Here is a 21,083-nt window from a genome sequence, read left to right on the forward strand (position 1 = left end):
ATCACTGCAGTGAAGGTGAAAGAGGCTGTCAGACCTGTTAATCCTAAAGCAGGTGCAGAAATTAGGGCTTTGTTAACTGTGAAGGCCTTCTCTTCTACTGACCAACTTTACTTCTTCCAGAGGGAGCTTCCCTCCTCTGACTAAAGCTTGTAATGGGGCCATCAGTGCTGCAAATCCTGCTGTGAAGTTGCAGAAGTAGTTAAACCTTCCTCACTCCCCTCACATTGACTGGATAGGACATGGAATTAATTGCTGTCCTTCTGTCATCTGAAATATCCTTCCTACCCAGTGAAATAACAAGCCCTTGGTTGCATTCCTATTTGGGCCATATCTTAAGTTCCTGGTGCTGTAATACTTCCAAAGCACTCACTATGGCCCCACAGTGCCCTGCTTCAACCTCTGAGGTGATTAACAAATCATCTATATATTGTAGAATTATACTACAGTATGCATCAACTCCAGCTTATTTGAGATCTGTGGAAAATTACTTTATGGAAAATGTCAGGGCCACTGTGGAAATCCTGAGATAATCTAGTCTCCTGTTTGCAGGTAATTTCCTACTTGTCAAATCCCTGGTCCAGCGCTACCCAATTTACCTTATTGTCTTCCTCAACGGTTATTCCCATGGTTGATGCCCACCAAGCATCCACCTACCGGGACTTAATCTATTTACTTCTTAGTCTGATTCACGCATTTTTCTAATTAATCTGCCTGTTTTTCACATACGTCTCTCTGCCTCTTTCTCTGTATTCATCCCATTCGTTCTGTAGCTCTACTAAGTGTACATTGTGATTTCAGGCATTTTATTCTCCCTTGCAAATACGCATGACATAGAATGACTGCTGCTCCATCTCACTTCCTCATTGATTGACATTTCCACCACTGTCAATGTGCCTCTAGGCTTCAGGTATTAACCCACCCAGCCTTCTCCATTCAACCTTCTCAAGTTTATTGTGTGTGTACTCTGCATATACTCCTCTCTACATAATTGAGCCCATGATGTTGTTGAATAATTTTTATGTAGAACATTAAACATTTCTACACTGTTGCCCATCTTGGGGTTCTCAGGTTTTCCCACAGACATTCGAACACATGCAGATAATTTCCCAAACATACTCTCTGCTGTCCCAAGCAGTATCTCCCACACTATCCAAGTGTTCTCAGTAAACCCGTTGCACTTAATCAATTGCCCATTGAACGAGCATACGTGTGCCCTTTACTGTACTAAACAGTCAGTAGCCTCCTTTCGCAACTGGTGGCCTTGTCTCAATGAACTTCCCTGTGCTGTCTGGTAGCTGGTCCCTTACGCATTGCACACACACATACCTCTTAAACAAATACTTTTAAACAGCTGAAGTCGCCGACCAACCAGTGGGATACATATGTATCCTGGACGAGTCCCCAAATGTTATGACTGTCTCATGGAAACGCTCTGGATAGAGGCTCATAAATCCAAAATTACATTACATTTTTATACTCTTAAGATCAAAGATAACAGCAGGTGATTCAGTACAGTCTTAATAGTTACAATGACTTTTTTTTAAACTTCGTTATATTGGGTTGACAGATGGTTGTTTTATGGTACATACTTACAGTCGAAACACATCGTAGTTGCACCTCTGAAGGCTGAAACTCCTTTGCAAGGAGAAACTAAAACTTCTGATGAGAGAGAGCCAGACACCCATAGAGCAAAGTGATAATGTCAGTCCAGTCTGCAAGCTTCCTTGAACTTGCTTACGATGGTGGAAATTGCTTAAACCCATTACTCAAACCCTGGAGTAAGGAGCCCAATTAACACAACCCCATTGTCTTAACATTTGGCAAGTGTTTCATGGCCACCATTTTGCAAACCATATCTTTTACAGACAGTTTTGTTTATTTGCAAAGGTGTGCTCTAACTTAATTTACTGCTTGCAATTTATAATTTGCACTAAGAACCAAAGACTGATTTTGCTTGAATTAATATCTGCCATATTCATATAACTCCAGAATATTCCCTCACATGCTGAACCGGATTTCATCTGTTGCCTCTCTATTCAACTTGCTGAGTTATTGACCTGCTTAAACAGTGTGGTTCTCTTTCCATGCTTTGACATTGTCTTTTATGCGATTGCTTCTTCCTCAGTTTGGTTCTTGCACATAGGTAACAAAAGAGGAATTAATAATTCTCACACCTGATGTACAGTTGGGTCAGAGGAAGGAGAATTTCTTCCATTTACAATTTATAACAAAGATGTGAGGAGTTGAACATTTTAACCAAATGGCTCTGCCAGTAAATAGGAAAACTATAATACATCTTATTACCCATTTGAAACTAAATCTGTGATTGCCATTTTATTTTCCTTCCATGTACCTAACTGGGACTTGCAGGACTTTTATTTCACACTTTATAAGAGCTGATAACAAACTTTAAAGTTGTGAATACTGGTTTCTTGGCTAAGTACTGAATAACTGGTGGGAGAATCTTGACAAGTCTGCATATTGTTCATAGCAATGGAGTCTGATATGTTGAAACACAGGAAAAATATTCACAATGGAAACGGGGGTGGGGGGGGGAGAAGTTGGAATGTAGAGCCAATCTGTTCTGTTGAATATATCTAGCTTATGTTTGTCTGTACATGCAATTTAAAATGCACTTAATAATTTTTTGAATTATAGATCCATGTTGGCTTCTTATGTATGCCTGAAATCCACAGAAAATAAAATTGTGTTGGTACCCTCCCGGATTTAATAAAGACCTAAGCAGAGACACGAGACTGCAGTGCTGGAATTTAGAGCAACACAAACAGCACTGGAACCACTCGGCAGATCAGGCAGCATTAATGGAGAAAGGTGTACAATTGACGTTTTGAGTTGAGACCTTTTGTCTAAATTTGAATGAAAGGGTTTGCTAGCCAGTATGAAAAGAGAGTGAAGGGGTGAAGTGAGAAGGAATAGCTGGGTCCAGGTGAGTGGGAGAGAGGAGGGCAGGAAGGATGTCAAAAGATGGGAGGTGATGGGTAGACATGACACAAGGCCTAAGGATAGTGGAGCCAGGAATAAAGGGAGGGAGATGGGGAGGGGAAGTAGTAGGAGGATTGTGTGGCTGACGGACAGATGGGGAGAGAAATACATGGTGTGGTGTTTGCCAGTTGGATCAGGAGGAGAAAATAAAGGAAAAATAAAGAAATGTTGGAAAGGAGACAGTGAAGGGAGTGGTTACCAAATTTTTTTGAGTTTGATGTTCATGGTGTCAGATCTTATTTTTCCTCCCGTTCTTTGTTGTTTAAGACCTAAACACACATTCCTCATGGTTTTGTAGTTTACTTTCACCAATCTATTTCAGAATCATAATCAGGTTTATTATCACTGGCATGTGACATGAAATTTGTTAACTTAGCAGCAGCAGTTCAATGCAATACATAATCTAGCACAGAGAGAGACAAAAATAAAACATAATCAATAAACAAGTAAATAAATTGTTAATTGAATAGTTTATTTAAAAAACTTGAAAAAACAGAAATACTATATATTTTTTTAAAAGTGAGGTAGTGTCCAAAGCTTCAATGTCCACTTAGGATTCGGATGGCAGAGGGAAAGAAGCTGTTTCTGAATCACTGAGTGTGTTCCTTCGGGCTTCTGTATCTCCTACCTGATGGTAACAGAGAGAAAGGGCATGCCCTGGGTGCTGGAGGTCTTATTAATGGACGCTGGATATGTAGATAAATCCATCTGTTGTTCTCATAGGTCACTTTCAGTAGTATTCATTTGGAAGCCTGGGTAGTAAATAGAGTAATTTTGTTTATACATTGCCGCTTGTCAATATGTAAACTTGGGAATTTTAAGTGGAAGCCATTGTATAACAGTATCCCTATCCCAGCACTGGAGTGATGAAGCTAATTATTAACACATGCTGGGAGAGATTTCCTGTTAAACACCTACTGTATAGTGAACGTGAGACATGTCCAGTTCTTGGGAAATTGAATCCCCACTGGACAGCACATGTACTGACTTAGTATTTCACGAGGGGGTGGCTGTCAAAATATTTTTCAAAGAGCAAGATCTGCTTCCTTTTCAGCAAATACCATTTAGTTCTGATGCAATAAATGTCTTTCTTCTCAGAGCCCTCAAATGACCTTTAATGCCTCACAGTAGCTATACACAATTTAAAGGAAAACAGAGCAACACATGGTGTGTGTTTGATTACCATTAGATGACTAATTAAATACGCAGTTTTTAATAAAGGGTTTTTGCAAGACAACCTCGCTGAAGAAAAAAAAAGCACCACAGATGGTTAAAGTATGAGGCTATTTTGATAGGATGAAATTGTGATTGTTGGCAATGATTAACATGGCAAGCTAGGGTAAACAGGAAATATTTCTTTCTGGGTACTTGTAGTTCTTTGCCTTATGCTCATTTCTGTGCTGCTAAATTAAATGCAGCCAAAGACTATTCACTTATTCAAAGCATTGAACATTTCCTATTTGCATCCTTGATCACGGTATGCTGGTTAAGTGGAATTTAGGTGACGTTCTTGTTAATATTAGTTGTCCAATTTTCTGATCCTAAATGTTGAAAAGTGCTAATGGTGAATAACAGGAAGGCAGAAGCTAAAATGGAACTCCACACCTAACCACCAGCAGCTGTGGGCTGGCTCTTCATATTCGTAAACATCCATTTGAAAGCATTTCAAACATTTAATATTTCAAGGGGAAAGAATGGAAGTGTTGAAAGTCTAAAGTCTGCCGAAAGCACAGAGCTGGGCTTAATCAGCATTTGTGAAGAGAAAAGGCCAGTAGTAATATCTTGAGTCTTGTTCTTTTTCCACTTTAATGGTGCGTTTTGAAATATTTCCAGCAATTTTTAAAATTCTGCTTATCTGCTTGATTGACATTTTAAATAATATACTTATGAGTTTGTGCTTGCTTTTGTTGTTCATAAGCCAAATTATTGGTGGAATTTGCTTCCATTGGTGTTGGCTACCCTCTGATAACCATGCCAATGAGAGCTTTAATGTGTAGCCTGTCTTCATGGATTGTCACAATGAAGTTCATTTCTGAGGTCTGTGGAAATATTCTCACGGGGTCCCTGAATAGAATCCTGGCCCATTCTCCTCTCAAAGACATAGCAAATAATCGAGTCATCTCTACCAATCATGGTGAATGAGAACCATTGATACCGACTGAGCAATGAATCTTGAACTAGATTTCCACTGGATAAATTTGTTCAGCTGTTAGTAGATATCATTTGCTTCTTTATTGAGATGCGGTGCAGAATAAGCCATTCTATTCCTTTGAGCCACACTGTGCAGCAATCTCCTGATTTAATTGCCGCCTAATTGCGGGACAACTTATAATCAGCAATTGACCTACAAACCATATAGTTTTGGACTGTGGGAGGAAACTAGAGCACCCTGAGGAAACCTATGTGGTCACAGGGAGAACATACAAACTCCTGACAGACAGTGGTGGAAATTGAACTCAGGTCATCCGTACTAAGTGTGTGTTTAATTTCTTTTGAAAAAATGTTAATCATGGGATTAAAGGATTTAATCATTGGATTAAAGACAGATAAATCCCCAGGGCCAGATGGTCTGCATCCCAGAGTGCTTAAGGAAGTAGCCCAAGAAATAGTGGATGCATTAGTGATAATTTTTCAAAACTCCTTAGATTCTGGATTAGTTCCTGAGGATTGGAGGGTGGCTAATCTAACCCCACTTTTTAAAAAAGGAGGGAGAGAGAAACCGGGGAATTCTAGACCGGATAGCCTGAATCGGTGGTAGGGAAAATGCTAGAGTCGGTTATCAAAGATGTGATAACATCACATTTGGAAAGAGGTGAAATCATCGGACAAAGTCAGGATGGATTTGTGAAAGGAAAATTATCTCTGACGAATCTTACAGAATTTTTTGAGAATGTAACTAGTAGAGTGGATAGGGGAGAACCAGTGGATGTGGTATATTTGGATTTTCAAAAGGCTTTTGACAAGGTCCCACATAGGAGATTAGTGTGCAAACTTAAAGCACATGGTTTTGGGGGTATGGCATTGATGTGGATAGAGAACTGGTTGGCAGACAGGAAGCAAAGAGTGGGACTAAATGGGACCTTTTCAGATCAGCAGGCGGTGACTAGTGAGGTACCGCAAGGCTCAGTGCTGGGACCTCAGTTGTTTACAATATATATTAATGATTTAGACGAGGGAATTAAATGCAGCATCTTCAAGTTTGCGGATGACACGAAGCTGGGCGGCGGTGTTAGCTGTGAAGAGGATGCCAAGAGGATGCAGGGTGACTTGGATAGGTTAGGTGAGTGGGCAAATTCATGGCAGATGCAATTTAATGTGGATAAATATGAGGTTATCCCACTTTGGTTGCAAGAACAGGAAAACAGATTATTATCTGAATGGTGGCCGATTAGGAAAAGGGGAGGTGCAACGAGACCTGGGTGTCATTGTACACCAGTCATTGAAACTGGGCATGCAGGTACAGCAGGCGGTGAAAAAGGCAAATGGTATGTTGGCATTCATAGCAAGAGGATTTGAGTACAGGAGCAGGGAGGTTCTACTGCAGTTGTACAAGGCCTTGGTGAGACCATAGCTAGAGTATTGTGTGCTGTTTTGGTCCCCTAATCTGAGGAAAGACATTCCTGCCATAGAGGGAGTACAAAGAAGGTTCACCAGATTGATTCCTGGGAAGGCAGGACTTTCATATGAAGAAAGACTGAATCGACTAGGCTTATTATACTCACTGGAATTTAGAAGATTGAGGGGGGATCTTATTGAAACATATAAAATTCTAAAGGGATTAGACAGGCTATATGCAGGAAGATTGTTTCCGATGTTGGGGAAGTCCAGAACGAGGGGTCACAGTTTAAGGATAAAGGAGAAGCCTTTTAGGACCGAGATGAGGAAAAACTTCTTCATGCAGAGAGTGGTGAATCTTTGGAATTCTCTACCACAGGAAACATTTGAGGCCGATTCATTGGCTATATTTAAGAGGGAGTTAGATATGGCCCTCGTGGCTAAAGAGATCAGGGGGTATGGAGAGAAAGCAGGTACAGGGTTCTGAGTTGGATGATCAGCCCTGATCATACTGAATGGTGGTGCAGGCTCGAAGGGCTGAATGGCCTACTCCTGCACCTATTTTCTATGTTTCTATGTCTGCTGGGAAAGGATGCCTCTCTGGTTGGCTGCATTGACATGCTAACTAGTACTCAAATTGTTTATCAATTTGAACTTTTTTCATCTTAAGCAACAGTTGTAGATTGTTTGTGCTTCAAACCTTTGTAATTGATTTAATATGGAGACAATCTTTCCATTTAAAGGGATTGAACTCGAGGTTTGAAGCGTGTCATGTTGAGTACATCAAGTCTGTTGCAGATCTGGTTAGCTGCTGGGGAGAGAAAGGGAATGATATGTGTTGAAGATAACATCTGTGGTCATCTTGGGAGGAATTCTCAGCTAATTATCTGTCAATCATTATTTCTGGCTGTGCTGCATTACTGGGTTGTCCAGTGCTCCAGGATCATTCTGGAGAGCAATTGCGATCCCATATTCCTCCCTAACTTACCGGTAGTTACCCTGCCTCATCTCCAAGGGAAAAGAAATGAGGTCAGATCTTCTGTTTTGTGATCAGATTGAAGCCATCTCTTCAGTATTTCTGCAGCTGCATCCTCTGGTTTCCTGCCATCACCTATCCTTGCCTCCTTCCTTGGCTTGTCTTCTAAACTATTTTCAACTTCTGGTCCCTTACCTTATTCCTTTAAACTACTTGTCATAAACCCCTAAACTCATCTACCTGCCCACCGTTCTTCCATCTGTGTATATAGATGGATTGTGATGGGTCATTGCGCGAAGATCTGTTTTTGTATGTGTTCAGTACATCTCATGGTTATTGATTCCTCTGTGTTTATGTGCTTTCAATGTATTTGCAACTGTCTACTCTTTCCAAGTACCAAGTTCTTGGCTTATAAATATTTCATATTCTGCTTTAGTAGTACTGTTTTGTGCTAAGAAGTTACCTTGTCCCATTCAACAGGAGCATGTCGACAGCACAATTCTCATATCCAAACCTCCAGTCGGGCTGCTTTTTCGACTCTGTCAACAATAGACACCCAAGTTACTACTTTAAAGATTGGAGACTCTTGTGAGACATTGCCACAACAAGAAGACGTTATCCTTCATACTGTTTTAGCCAACCAGCAAACAGCCAGTTCTCTTCATGGTAAGTATTGTGAAGAAGTGTATTTTAAAACCCAATCTAGCTAGTAAACTTAATTGAATTGACTTTATTACTTGTATCCTTCATGTACATGAGTAAAAATCTTTACATTTAGTCTCCATTTAAATGTGCAATATGCAATTTATAGTAATTTATAATAAATAGTATCTACAACAGAACAGTCAATCTAACACAGAAATGCAATTGTATCAGCATGAATTAATCAGTCTGATGGCCTGGTGGATGAAGCTACCCTGTAGCCTGGTGGTCCTGTCTTTTATGCTGCTGTACCATTTCCCGGATGGTAGCAGCTGGAACAGGTTGTGGTTGGGGTGACTTAGGTCTCCATGATCTTTTGAGCCCCTTTTACACACCTGTCTTTGTAAGTGTCCTGAATAGTGGGAAGTTCACATCCATAGATGCGCTGGGCGGTGAGCACCACTCTCTATAGAGTCCTGCAATTGAGGGAAGTACAGTTCCCAGACCAGACAGTGATGCAGCCAGTCAGGATTTGGGGACTCAGACCAACTTCAACCATCTGATGTGTAAGAGGTGCTGTTGTGCCTTTTTCACCAAACAGCCAGTATGGACAGACCATGTGAATTCCTCAGTGATGTTTATGTTGAGGAACTTAAAGCTGTTCACCCTCTCCAGATCCATTGATACCAATAGGGGTTAGCCTGTCTCCATTCCTCATTTGTTTTTGTGTCATTGAGGGAGAGGTTGTTTTCTTGACATCACTGTGTCAGGGTGATGACTTCTTCTCTGTCAGCTGCCTCATTATTATTTGAAATTAGGCCAATCAGTCACAGTCACAAGTAACTTTGCAACATGTGACTTTTCAGGGAGAGAGACCAGTTCTTGGACCACTTTAAATATTTCTTTTAACTAACACAGAATTTATAAAACATTTTGTAGTGTCTACCTTACCTAATTTTCAAACACAAGGCTGGAAAATGTATTAGGAACACAATACAGGAGCTCTTCCAACCATTAGCTGAGCTACCTTTATAAATTCTAATTGACTCTAAGGACTCAATGTAAATACATTTGAAGTTTTTAGTCAGTTTAAATAATTTTAAAGGAGTTCTCAGATTAGAATTTTATATCTAATTGTAAAGTTAAATACAGGAGCTGAGGTCCTGGGATTATCTCAACCGGGCAGCCATTTATATGTATTCCACTCAGCTATATAGTCACCTAATATCTAAGAACAAATTATATGTGTTTTGTGTGTTGGGGGGGGGGATGAAATGTTCATGTGCCCATAATATGAAAGTTAACTTTCCATCACCAGTAGTATCACTGCTATCTCTTGAGCTTACTTTCCATCTACTTGCAAATTACAGTAGTGCGGCACCACCCCATCATCTCATGGCTATTTGATTGACCCCTATGCGTGTGTATTTCTCAGCCTGAGATTTGACTTAAGTGCATCTGGTTGCAGCATTGAGAAAACTGTATCTTTGGCACCCACTGTAACCATTATTTGATAATCAATTTGCCTTCCAGCCAATTTCTTTTTAAAACCAATCCACGCTGTATAGGAACCTGTTGTTCCTGAACACAATCTCAACTTCAATGCCAATTACATGACAGATCCCTTTTGTATCTACAAAAATCAACCACGTCCTCATTTAAAAATTCCTCTTTGCTTTTAGTTTGGCTTTAATTCTAATAAAATTTGCACAGTAACTGACCAATGCACTGTTGAATAGATTCGAGAGTCAAAAATTGTTTCAATACTTTGGTGAGACAATGGTTTCAAAGGTTCTAAAGTTTCTTTTTATTGTGAACTGGGAACTCCAAATTAAGTGATGTGCTGTAAAACTCAAGTTAATTTTCAGATAATGCTGTACTTTTGAACAATAAGGAGACAAAAACATATTTTGAATTTCATGTTCCTTCATGTTCATTAAATTAGTTTACTTTTTGGCTTCTCTTGGTCTTCACATTTCCTTAAATGGTGGCAAGCAACCATCTCCCAAGCATCTGCAAATGCCATTATTGTAATAAGCAACTAACAGATGCATATGAGTAGCAGAATGTCACCCTCCTTTCTACTTCTATGCCCATTGTGTAACCGTTGCTCGGAATCCTCCATGGGACATGGGAGTGGCTGAAATAGTTTTTATTTTCTTTGGCATGGACTCAATGGGCAAATGTTTTTTTTTGCCTGCAATTTATTGAAAGCATTCTGAATGTTCTGCCCAACATAATTGAAATAAAATATGCCTCAAACAGAAGTCAATTTCCATTGACTTTCAAGAGCATCAAAGTACAATTTTTATTGTGTTGTCTGTCCATCGTTTTATTTCACCTTTCTCCCTCGCTGACCGTGACAGAGACACATATGCTCCATTGACAGATTCAGTCATCTTCTGTACATTTTGCTGCTGACAAGGCTGCCACTTCTTGTTTTGGAAATAAAATCGATATCACTTTGTGATGGCATACATTTCATAAATGTTTTGTTGTAGTACCTTCTGGCAGCACAGGAGCACTAAAGTCCATTATGAAAAAGAAAGATAGCCCCAGAAAGCATGAACCAAATGGTATGAAGAAGAACCTTCAGTTTGTGGGTGTTAATGGAGGGTAAGTGTGAAATCTTTGCTGCTCTAATTAAGTAATATGATAATAAATTGCAAATGAACAGTGGGGCTTTTAATCTGAATTTCTTTCATGTTCCCCAGCTTTGTAAATACAGCAAAATGCTATCCATTTATAGGAAGTTAAAAGGACAATTTGGTATAGGAATATTGGAGCAAAATATCCTATTCTATTGAAAACATTATGATGAAATTCTTTGTTGCATATTAGCCGCAATTAATGCAATGAAGATGTGCCACAGAATCCAAGATGTCATGATATATAGTGTGTGACTGATATCGTGCTATTATTGATTTTAATTATTTACTTAACTGTATTTGGTAATAGTAAAAGCTGCAATGCATATCTGATGTTTGGTCTGTGTAAACATAACTATTGTGAACATTGCCTTAAAAATACTGCTGAAAGTTGGCAAATTAGTAGTAATTACTGATTATTCCCACTGAGCTCAAACTGCGCATTATTGCTGATGATACAGGAGGAAAAATTAACTACAGTTGTTTTGCTGTTAATTGATTATTTTGAATAATTTGAAATTAATTTGAGTAAGTTTTTTATCAGTGAAAATTATATTTTTTTCTGAAGTAAAGCATTTGCAAACTCTACCAAGTCACAAGCAATCTACAGAACTAGAAACTTGACTCAAATGGTCAATACCAATGTCTGCTTCACACAAAGCTCATTCCCTCCTTTTTGTTTTCTTCCTTTTACACGTGCCTAATCCTTCCTTAATAAACAGTCCCTTGATTGCACCAGTAATGAGAGACGAGTTCACTCCTGCAGCTGCACATGGCCAAAAGATTCCACTTAGATTCCATCTCAAGACCATTCAAAATACGGGTCTTCCCTCCTGAGTTACTTGCTTGTTTCATCCAAGTGCTGCAGGGTCAGCAGTGCAGAGTGGGGCTTTTTTTAAGCAACCAAAGACAAAACGTTTCGAAGAGTAAATCCATCAAAACTTTGGCATAATCATGCCCCAAAATCAGGAAAATATTCACAATAAATCAAAGTTTGTAATAACCTTGCTGAACCGCCTTTAAAGCAAATGGAGCTGTAACGGCATAATTTTATTATATTACTTTACTAAGTTGCATTCTTCCTGTAGTGTGGTGATCAGAACTGTGCAGAATATTCCGTGTGACCTAACTAATGTCTAATGTCTGATTTGGTATGTCACCAAAGACACTCGCAAGCTTCTACAGAGGTACCGTGGAGCCCATTCTAATTGGCTGCATCACTGCCTGGTATGGGGAGGGGCAGGGTCGGGGGGGGGCTACTGCACAGGATCAAAGTAAGCTGCAGAGAGTTGTAAACTCAGTCAGCTCCATCATGGGCACCTGCCTCCGTAGTATCCAGGACACCATCAGGCAGCGACACCTCAAAAAGGCGGCGTACGTCATTAAAGACCTCCATCACCCAGGTCATGCTTTGTTCTCATTGCTATCATCAGGAAGGAAGTACAGAAGTCTAAAGGCACGCATTCAGTGATTTAGGAACAGCCTCTTCCCCTCTGCCATCTGATTTCTGAATGGACATTGAACCCATGAACACTACCTCAATACTTTTTCTCTTTGCACTATTTACCTAATTTAACTGTTGTGTGTGTACATATATAAATAATATTGCTGTAGTTTAATTAGGTATTGCAATGTACTGCTACTGCAGAGCTAATAAATTTCTCAACTTATACCAATGATATTAAACCTCATTCTGATTCCTGAATAGCAATACCATGATGTCCCAGCTCTCGTGCCCAATGTCTTTGACCTATGATTGCAAACCTGCTATTGACCCTATCCCGCACCTGTATCAATATTATCAAGGAACTAAGTATGAACTGTTACCCAAGTTTCTCTGTGCCTCAGTATTCCTTAAGACTCCTGTCATTTATTGCATATGCCCTGTTAATATTTGACATTCCAAAATGCATAACCTCACTTTCTGAAGTGTGAAAGCAGTTTATGCGGGATCATAACTTTTTCTATTGATAGAGTGTTAGAGTGGACACATGTAAGCCAAGGACACTAAGTGGAATTTAGTATGGGGAAGAATGTAAGGTCTGCCGATATGATTACAAAAGTAGAAATATTCAGTATTGTTAAATATTGAGTGTTTGAAAGCAAAGCAGTTGGTGTTCAGCAGGACTAGTGTATCATTGCACATACTGACTTGAAGTTAACATGAGAAATGGGAAGTAATTACTATGGCTTTACTGAAAGAATCACATGAAAACTATTATGTCTAGATTGGGTTTCTTTTTCTAGGGAAGATAAACTTGCAATTGAGGGAGCGTGGTGCAGATTCACTGGATTAAATACTAGGTTACGGGGTTTGAGTGCAGATGAGGGATTAAGCAGACTGGGTGTCACATTCCAGAATTTGGATGTTTGCGACAGGATTTAATTTTAAATCCTTACAGGACATGACATGGTGATTACATTGGTGAGATGAGATTATTTTTGGGTGGAGTTTCTAGAACAAAAGGCCCATTTTCCAAGAAACAATGCAGTGATTCAGGGTGGGGATCCAAACTTTCTTCATTCTTGTGGGTATTAGAAATTCTGTGCCCAAGCGTGTTGTAGAGGCTCAACTGCTGAATAAATTCTTTTTTTAAAAAAAGGCTCCATAGGTTTTAAGGAAGCAAAGTAAGTGGGAATAGTGTAATAAAAGTGACAATGAGATTTATAACAAACTAAAGCTTCCTCCTCATGAACATATTTACTTTAAATATTCGAGAGACATTGAAGCAGTTTTGGTGTCATACAGTAATAGGCTAAAAATGAAATAACACTGGAAGATAGGCTCACATTTTCCCATGACCTATGCAATTCTTATGAGGACATAATTAAGCAACTGACATTTTTCTAAAGAAATTCATTTTAATCTCCTTCCTGCTCTGCTTGTTCAGCATGTTGGTTCAGGATCTGAAATCTCAAACTATTGAGCAATTTAAACCATGTCATGATATACTCAGTCCTTAGACCCAAATCACATACAGTTCTTCCCTCCCGCAGCTGCTGCCCGATCTGTTGATTTGCTTCAGCAGATTGTCGCTCCAAATTCTCGCAGCTTCAGTTTCCTGCATCCTCATGTCAGCATCATAATCAGAATGTTGAATTCTGGCCAGAGTTAATTTAATGTAAGATTTAGTTTAGCATGTTCATTTTTAATGCTGAATCAATAAAACAGGGAAAGTACATTTGGTGCAACATACACGCAGTGCTGGAGAAACTCAGCAGGTCAGGCAACATCTATGGAATTGAAAAAAGCAGACTATGTCCCGGGCTGAGACCCTTCATCAGAATTGAAGAGAAAGGGGGAAAGTGTCGGAATTGAAAGGTGGTAGAAGGGGAAGGAGGCTGGCTGGAAGGCACATTTGGTGCAGGGTTTTATTTTGAATTGGAAATTTTTGCGCTCAAGTGTATGTGTACTTGACCATGAGGAATTTCAATGAATTAAACTTTATGATAGTTCCATTGCAATTCTTACGCAATATCTTGTATCTTATCATTGCAAATGAGAAGATAATACTAAATTGTTCCAGTGAATACTATAGCTATTTTTGACTGTTGACAATGCACTCTTAGTTTAATTGTTTAACAAATGATGGAATTCCAGAAATCAAAGTAAATATTCCAGTATTTCAAAATGTCCATTCTAAATCCTTCAAGTAAATTTTCCCTGAGTGCCTATCAATGTGGAAATTTTATTCCCTTTTTATGTATAGATAAAGGGCATAAATTTGTTAATTTTTGTCAGCAAGACTCTAAAAAGCGGATGGTCAGAGCTAGATTGTAATATTTGGCCTATAATGCAACTAAACTTGCATCATGTTCTCTTTATATGAAGTCTTGCCACTTAAGCTACAAACTGCTAATAGAACCTCAGTTAATTTGGGAAGGTAGCTGTTTAACAGGTAAATTGCAGGGGCAGATCACAAGAACGAAGTTATAATGTGAATGTTCCCTGCTGATGTGTGTCTTCTGAAGCAGGGCTTGCACAGATGTTGAGGGTGATTGCAGATGCTGTCAGATGGGTGAGAATGTGGAGCTGGTTGATACACATTACTAGTTCAGATCTTCTGGTTTTCTATCACCCCTAGTTTTTATTTTTGCTTGCAAGTGGAAAACTTGTCAGTGTCTACGCTATCATAAATTTAACGACCTCCTGTAGGTCATACCTAAAATTGGTCTATGCTAGAAAAAGTACTATAACTTTTTATTGAAGGTTAGTTATAGTATTGTGTGATAGAATTCTCCTTGTAAAATCTACTTGGCACTCTCTACAGCACCTGTTGTCTTTCAGTGCAATATGAGGACTGAACTGTTGTCCAGTAAAGTTTGATGTAGCCAAAGTTTTAAATAAGTTTAACGTAAGCTTTCCAATTCTCATAAATGTGAAAAACTTTTTTGCAGTGCTTTGTTGTAATTTTAGCAGCTTGTGTTGCTTTTTTTAAATGAGTTCTCCATCTTTGCATTGTTATTCTTAGTAGTCTTTCCTGTAGCCACACATCCTCTGCCAACCAACTTAAACACGAATGGCTTCTGTTTTGGTCCTACAGATTCAAATGTGATAATAGAAATTCATAAAGCTAGACGTTTAAATGATCATTTATTTTTAAATTTTAATATCACCTTATTAGTCCCTTAATACCTATGTTTGTATTAACAATCTTATTCCAAAAAGGCTAAATCAATTTTGAACTTGACAAGTACTTTGGTGGGAGGTGGGGTGGGAGAGGGTAAAATTCTGAATTTTGCTACTAACAGACATGGTGTCAAATGAATTGAAACACTGTCATTGAAAAAGGGTTTTTTCTTTATATTTTTGATCTTTTCCCATAACCTCAGTTGCCATTCTATTCCCAAACTTATTTTCAAATTCTTAGATGCTCCCACTTCTGAAACTTTCTATTTCTGACTTTCTTCTTCAACTTTGTTCATCACTTCCCTGCGTTAGAAGGGAATTCTAGTCAGAAAGTCCATGGAAGTTCCACTGGGAGATTGATGCCTGTATGAATTGTGAAGCAAAGCTGGTGCTGTCTAGAACACAGAACCTAGTCCAAAACCTGCAAATGTTCTTCAAAATATGAAGAAGGCAGGAAAAGATGTGCAGTTCGGGAGAATCAAAAATGCAGTTTAAAAGGTTGTGTAAAAAGCAACTTTGTGATATTTCCAGAGTTTGTAGTGATAACATTGTATTCCACTCCTTACAGACAGGGGAGCACATTCTGTCAAAACCCAACAATCTATGACAGCATGGAGCATTGAACTTGGATTTATTAGTTTTGGAATAGTAGCAGCTGAATATTATCCTAGAGGTGGGTGTAGCTTATGGGTTGTTGCAGATAAAGGCCATCAGATGGGGTTTTGTGTGGGAGCTGGTGGGGTGGCTGGATGAAAGCAAAGGTCACAAGAGTAGAGAGAATGGAGAGCAGGAGGAGAATCTGTGAGCAGGAAATCTGCTTTCAGTATGAGTTGAGCTGTGGGCATGCAGCAGCTTGGTTCATAAATGGACTACCTAATGATACAGAGCTACAATTAAATGTGTTTCATTTTCCTTTGCCTTTGTGACAAAAAGAAATTAGTTTGGAGGCCAACAGTTGAAACAGAGAAGTCATAGCACTTTGAGAAGTTTTTGATGAAGCATGATATCACGGTCCCTAATAATCCTTGGTACATCAGATCAAACTAAGTGTCTTCAATACAGCCACATTAACGTTGATTAAGTTGCATCCAGTGAGATTTGAAAATTTGTTACCCCCTCAGGTCTTCAATATTTTATAACTCTGGGTCTTCTGTACAAAGTGTTTCAGCTTAATTTCTCTCTGTGTCAGGGACACATTTGCCTGGCTGTCAATAATTACTCAAAGTTTATCAAATGCCTTTATTCTCTTAGGTATGAAACAACATCCAGTGATGACTCCAGTTCAGATGAAAGCTCATCTTCTGAATCCGATGATGAGATTGAGGAGCAAGAGTATTCTAAAGATGAAGTGAAGGTTAACTGTGAGATGCAGCCAGAGCGACCTAGTGGGTTCAGGACTGAGACAGCAAGTGTATCAAAACAGGAGGTTACCAAGTCGGAAAGAAGTGAAAAGGAGACTGGAAAGGTGGAAATAAGAGAAAGGTATAACTGATTTTCTGAGGGAAAAAAATGGATTTTATTCCAAATGATTTCAAGCAGATTGATAATCCTTTGAGTATGATCATAATCTCAAAATAGTGAAGACATGCATTTGGGTTGTTCTAATTCCACTTGCATTTATTTGTAGGGAGCATAAAGTTCATCTTCTTGCGAAGGAATCTCATCTGCAAGTGTTTGTAATTCATTTGTCTTAAAGATGTATGCCACTGAGTCCTTTACCTCAGTTAGATTTTTTTTTAAAAGGCAAGATGCTGAAGGATCACCAAGCATTTTCATCCACAAGTCAGGGAGAAACCCAGAATATCCTTGGTTCCAGCTTGTTTGTTATCAGAAACCTGCACCAATGATCTTATCTGTTGTTTGAGTGAGAAGGATGAGTCAGATTTGAGAATGCATTAATAAACAGAAGTGGAAATAGGTTTCTGAATGAATGTGCTTTTATACTCACTAGGTATGAGCTAAGTGAGAAGGTGTTGTCGGCATGTAAAATACTGAAAAACCATCTCGATGATCCAAAGGCAATGGCCAGCAAAGAAGTGGTAAGTTCACATTAAGCATCAGTACAGTAGAAATGCAATTATCTGTCTCCTTTTAGGGCACTCAAACGTGATTTTTAAAATATTATTTCTGTAGCAAATTACAATTATTTCTGAATGTCCTTATCCACATAATATATTTAGAAAGTAGTAACTTATTTGCAGTAGCTTTCCTTATAGAGAAAGAATCCTGTCTATGAAGACCAGCAGGTCAGGAGTGAACAGCAAGAGGCAGCAGCTGAACTGCTTTGTATTTGCTTGATTTATATTTGAAAGTCAGAGCAATCTCTATGACCATTTCAGTTAAATTGAGTGAAATGAATGTCTTCTGTGGAAAACTGTAGATCATTTCAAGCATATTATCAGGCCAGCTGCTATAGGACTATTGAATAGTTCCCTTGTATGGTAAGTAAGACTCTTGACCTCAGTCTCCCTCATTATGATCTTGCATATTATTATCTACCTGCACTGCACTTCTCTATGGCTGTTGCCATTGATTCTGCATTCTGTTGTTTTACCTTGTTCTACCTCGATGCACTGTGTAATGATTTGATCTATATGCAAAGTATGCAGAACAAGCTTTTCACTGTGTCTTGGTACATGAGGTAATAATAAACCAATTCCATTTCTGTTGTGCAACAGATTGTGAACCTGAAAAAGTCCAAAAAAGCTAATTCAGATTTGTGTGTTTGAAATTGATTTTTTTTCCATTTGAGTAATTGAGAACTCATCTATGCAAAAGCAGATTAATGATTTGGATTCTTCCATTGTTATTCGTTGGTGGCATAGTTTTTTGATAGGGAGATTAACAGTTATTGATAATTACAATTTAATAGCTGAGCTGTGCTCACTCAATTGTACAAGGACCAAAATGGCTGCTCGTTATTTTAGCAGCTTTCCATTTTTCTTCCTGTTTGTGTAGCATTACCTTAAATGTCCCCAGAGTGCTGTCCTTGGTCCCATCGTATTTTTAAATTACATTGCTCACTCAGTGAAATTATCCAAGTGAACTGCTTCATTTCCACCCATTTGCTTATAAGACTCAGCACTATTACCTCTCAACATATCCTAACTTTGACTCAATCAGCAGATTGCTTGCGAATATCCACCAACTAAGCATGAGAAAACCGGAGAAAGCTTCCTGGAACTCAATGGTAAATGCCAGCAGTTCCAAACAATCATGAGTAGTCCATTTAAATGGGAGCACGTGGCTTGTCAAATACAAATTCTTGAATTTCCTCAGATTCAGAGTACACAGCAGTCCCGAGGCAAACTACATCCTGTTGAGGTTCCTCTGTAATTACCCTGCAGAATCCTGTACCAGTCAGATCTGTGACTGCTTCCATTTCAATTGAGATAGTAATCTGTGGTTATAAATGCAATTGGGAAAGTTGTTCTTTCTTAAAATTTATTTGTTTTAGTTGAATGCTTTTAAATATAAACGTTTCTTTTAGTTTTGGGTATTTTTGTTTTTAATGCTTTAATTTATTAGCTTTTACTGTCTTTAATTATTGGAAACATCTGGAATCCTTAAACATCCTCTCTGTTGTGGCAGCTGGTACATCTGTGGTTTTGCTTCCTCCTGAACCTTTTAGAGTGTTTTGTGTTATTGTATTGTGGGTGTTGTGTTATTGGATGCAGTGCCACACTTTCTGCCATGCCACCAGAGTTCAGGTTGGTTCATGCCAGCAAGATCTGGATGATTTGTTTCAATGCCCATGACAAATTCCATCACCTAACCATGATGTACAGTACAGCCCCCTTCCTGGAAAGCATTTAGAGCTGAACCACGCTGTTTGCAATTTTGATCAGACCTCAATTTAAAAATATTAATCCTTGTTTACAAATGCTATCATGGCTTTTCTGTCCCTATCTCTAAGTTTCTGCAACCAACTAGAGTAGCTATAATCTATTTCTGAGCTCTTGATATTCTTCAATATTGATCACTCTTGTCACTAGGAGTTGTGAGATCAGCTGCTAACAGTATCCATAACAACATCCAAGTAGTGTTCCTGCCCTTCCCCACTCCTCTTTCCTCTCTCACTGTCCCTTTTTAGGCTCCTAACAACCTACTTGTTTAACAAATGTTTAGATGCTTCTCAAGTAACTGTTAAATTTCACTTCATAACACACTATCTGAAGCTCTCTAGGATGTTTTGCTAGTTTAAAGCTAAAATTTATTGTCATTGATTCTTAAAATTTATTTTACCACTATTTCATTCAGCAGTATTTTAAAATCTTAATTATACCCGGATAGTTAGCTATAGGATGAAAGGTCATTGATCAGAAACATTATCTCTGTTTCTGTCACAAGACCAAGTTCTTCCAGGAAGCTCTGTTTACATTACAAATTTCAAGGTTTTTATTTTTGGCTCTCAAAATTTCATATTCCCTAATAATATGTTTGTGTGTGTCTCTCACAGAGACCCTGTCTAAACTACGTGCAGCATGAATGGTTCCGTGTGTCTAGTCAAAAGTCAGCAGTTCCCATCATGGTGGAGGATTACCTGAGTGGATTCAGGGAGATCTCGCCCGATATCCTGAAACACGTGGTGAACATGGCCGATGGAAATGGCAATACAGCTCTTCACTACAGTGTGTCTCACTCAAATTTTGAAATTGTGAAGTTACTTCTTGATGCAAGTATGTTGAATGTTTTGCATTTGCCCATTATTGTTATCACTGCTTAACAGATATACTTGTATCTGCTTATCTATGGGCCTTGCGCCTTTTCTGCAATCTATCATGGAACATTATAAATAAAGAACATGATTTTTTTACAATTTTTATTCTGATAAATAGTTTGTTGCATAGTTGGAAGTTTACGTTTCTTTTTACATAAATTGAATATTTTAATTACAAGAGGACTGTAAAGGTTCAAATATAAAGTTCATTAAATGTTTTTCGCGGATGGTTCTGAAATCACAATGTAAACCTGATGCCTCAGGTGCTTTAATTGGTACAGAAGTGGCTCCACTTGTTTGAATGTTTTTCTGATGTTTACTTACTAGAATATACTTGAACAAGTAGGTAAATGAATGCCATATTTAAATGTCTTGATACATATTAGGATTTTTTTTTGCTTTGCATGGCTGGGATTTTTAAACAGCCTAAAGATCAGGCATAAGACCAAGACATAGGAGCAGAATTAGGCCATTCAGCCCATCAAGTCTGCTCTGCCATTCCATCATGGCTGATCCCAGATCCCACTCAACCCCGTACACCTGCCCTCCCGCCATATAATTTGATGCACTGACCAATCAGGAAACTATCGTCTTCCACCTGAAATATGCCCACGGATTTGACCTCCACTGCACTCTGTGGCAGAGCATTCCACAGGTTCACTACTCTCTGGCTAAAATTAATTCCTGCTTACCTCTGTCCTAAACGGTCGCCCCCTCAGTTTTGAGGCTGTGCCCTCTAATTCTGGATACCTCCACCATAGGAAACATCCTCTCCACATCCACCCTATCTAGTCCTTTCAACATTTGGTAGGTTTCAATGAGATCCCCATGCATCCTCCTAAATTCCAGTGTATAGGCCCAAAGCTGCCAAACGCTCCTCATACATTAACCCCTTTGTTCCTGGAATCA

General features: G+C 38.8%; 1 protein-coding gene across 3 annotated transcripts in view; it reads left to right on the plus strand.

Moving 5' to 3' along the window:
- Nucleotides 1–21,083, plus strand: part of kank1a (KN motif and ankyrin repeat domains 1a) — a 279,556-nt gene that overhangs the window by 250,992 nt on the left and 7,481 nt on the right. For all 3 annotated transcript variants that reach the window (XM_059969953.1, XM_059969955.1, XM_059969956.1), the window contains exons 4-8: nucleotides 8,015–8,200; nucleotides 10,678–10,792; nucleotides 16,706–16,936; nucleotides 17,406–17,493; nucleotides 19,914–20,133. In XM_059969953.1, coding sequence (XP_059825936.1) covers nucleotides 8,015–8,200; nucleotides 10,678–10,792; nucleotides 16,706–16,936; nucleotides 17,406–17,493; nucleotides 19,914–20,133 — 840 coding nt within the window. The remainder of the gene's footprint in view (nucleotides 1–8,014; nucleotides 8,201–10,677; nucleotides 10,793–16,705; nucleotides 16,937–17,405; nucleotides 17,494–19,913; nucleotides 20,134–21,083) is intronic.

The sequence above is a fragment of the Hypanus sabinus genome, chromosome 5 (genome assembly GCF_030144855.1).
Source record: "Hypanus sabinus isolate sHypSab1 chromosome 5, sHypSab1.hap1, whole genome shotgun sequence".
In the NCBI taxonomy this organism is placed as follows: Eukaryota; Metazoa; Chordata; class Chondrichthyes; order Myliobatiformes; family Dasyatidae; genus Hypanus; species Hypanus sabinus.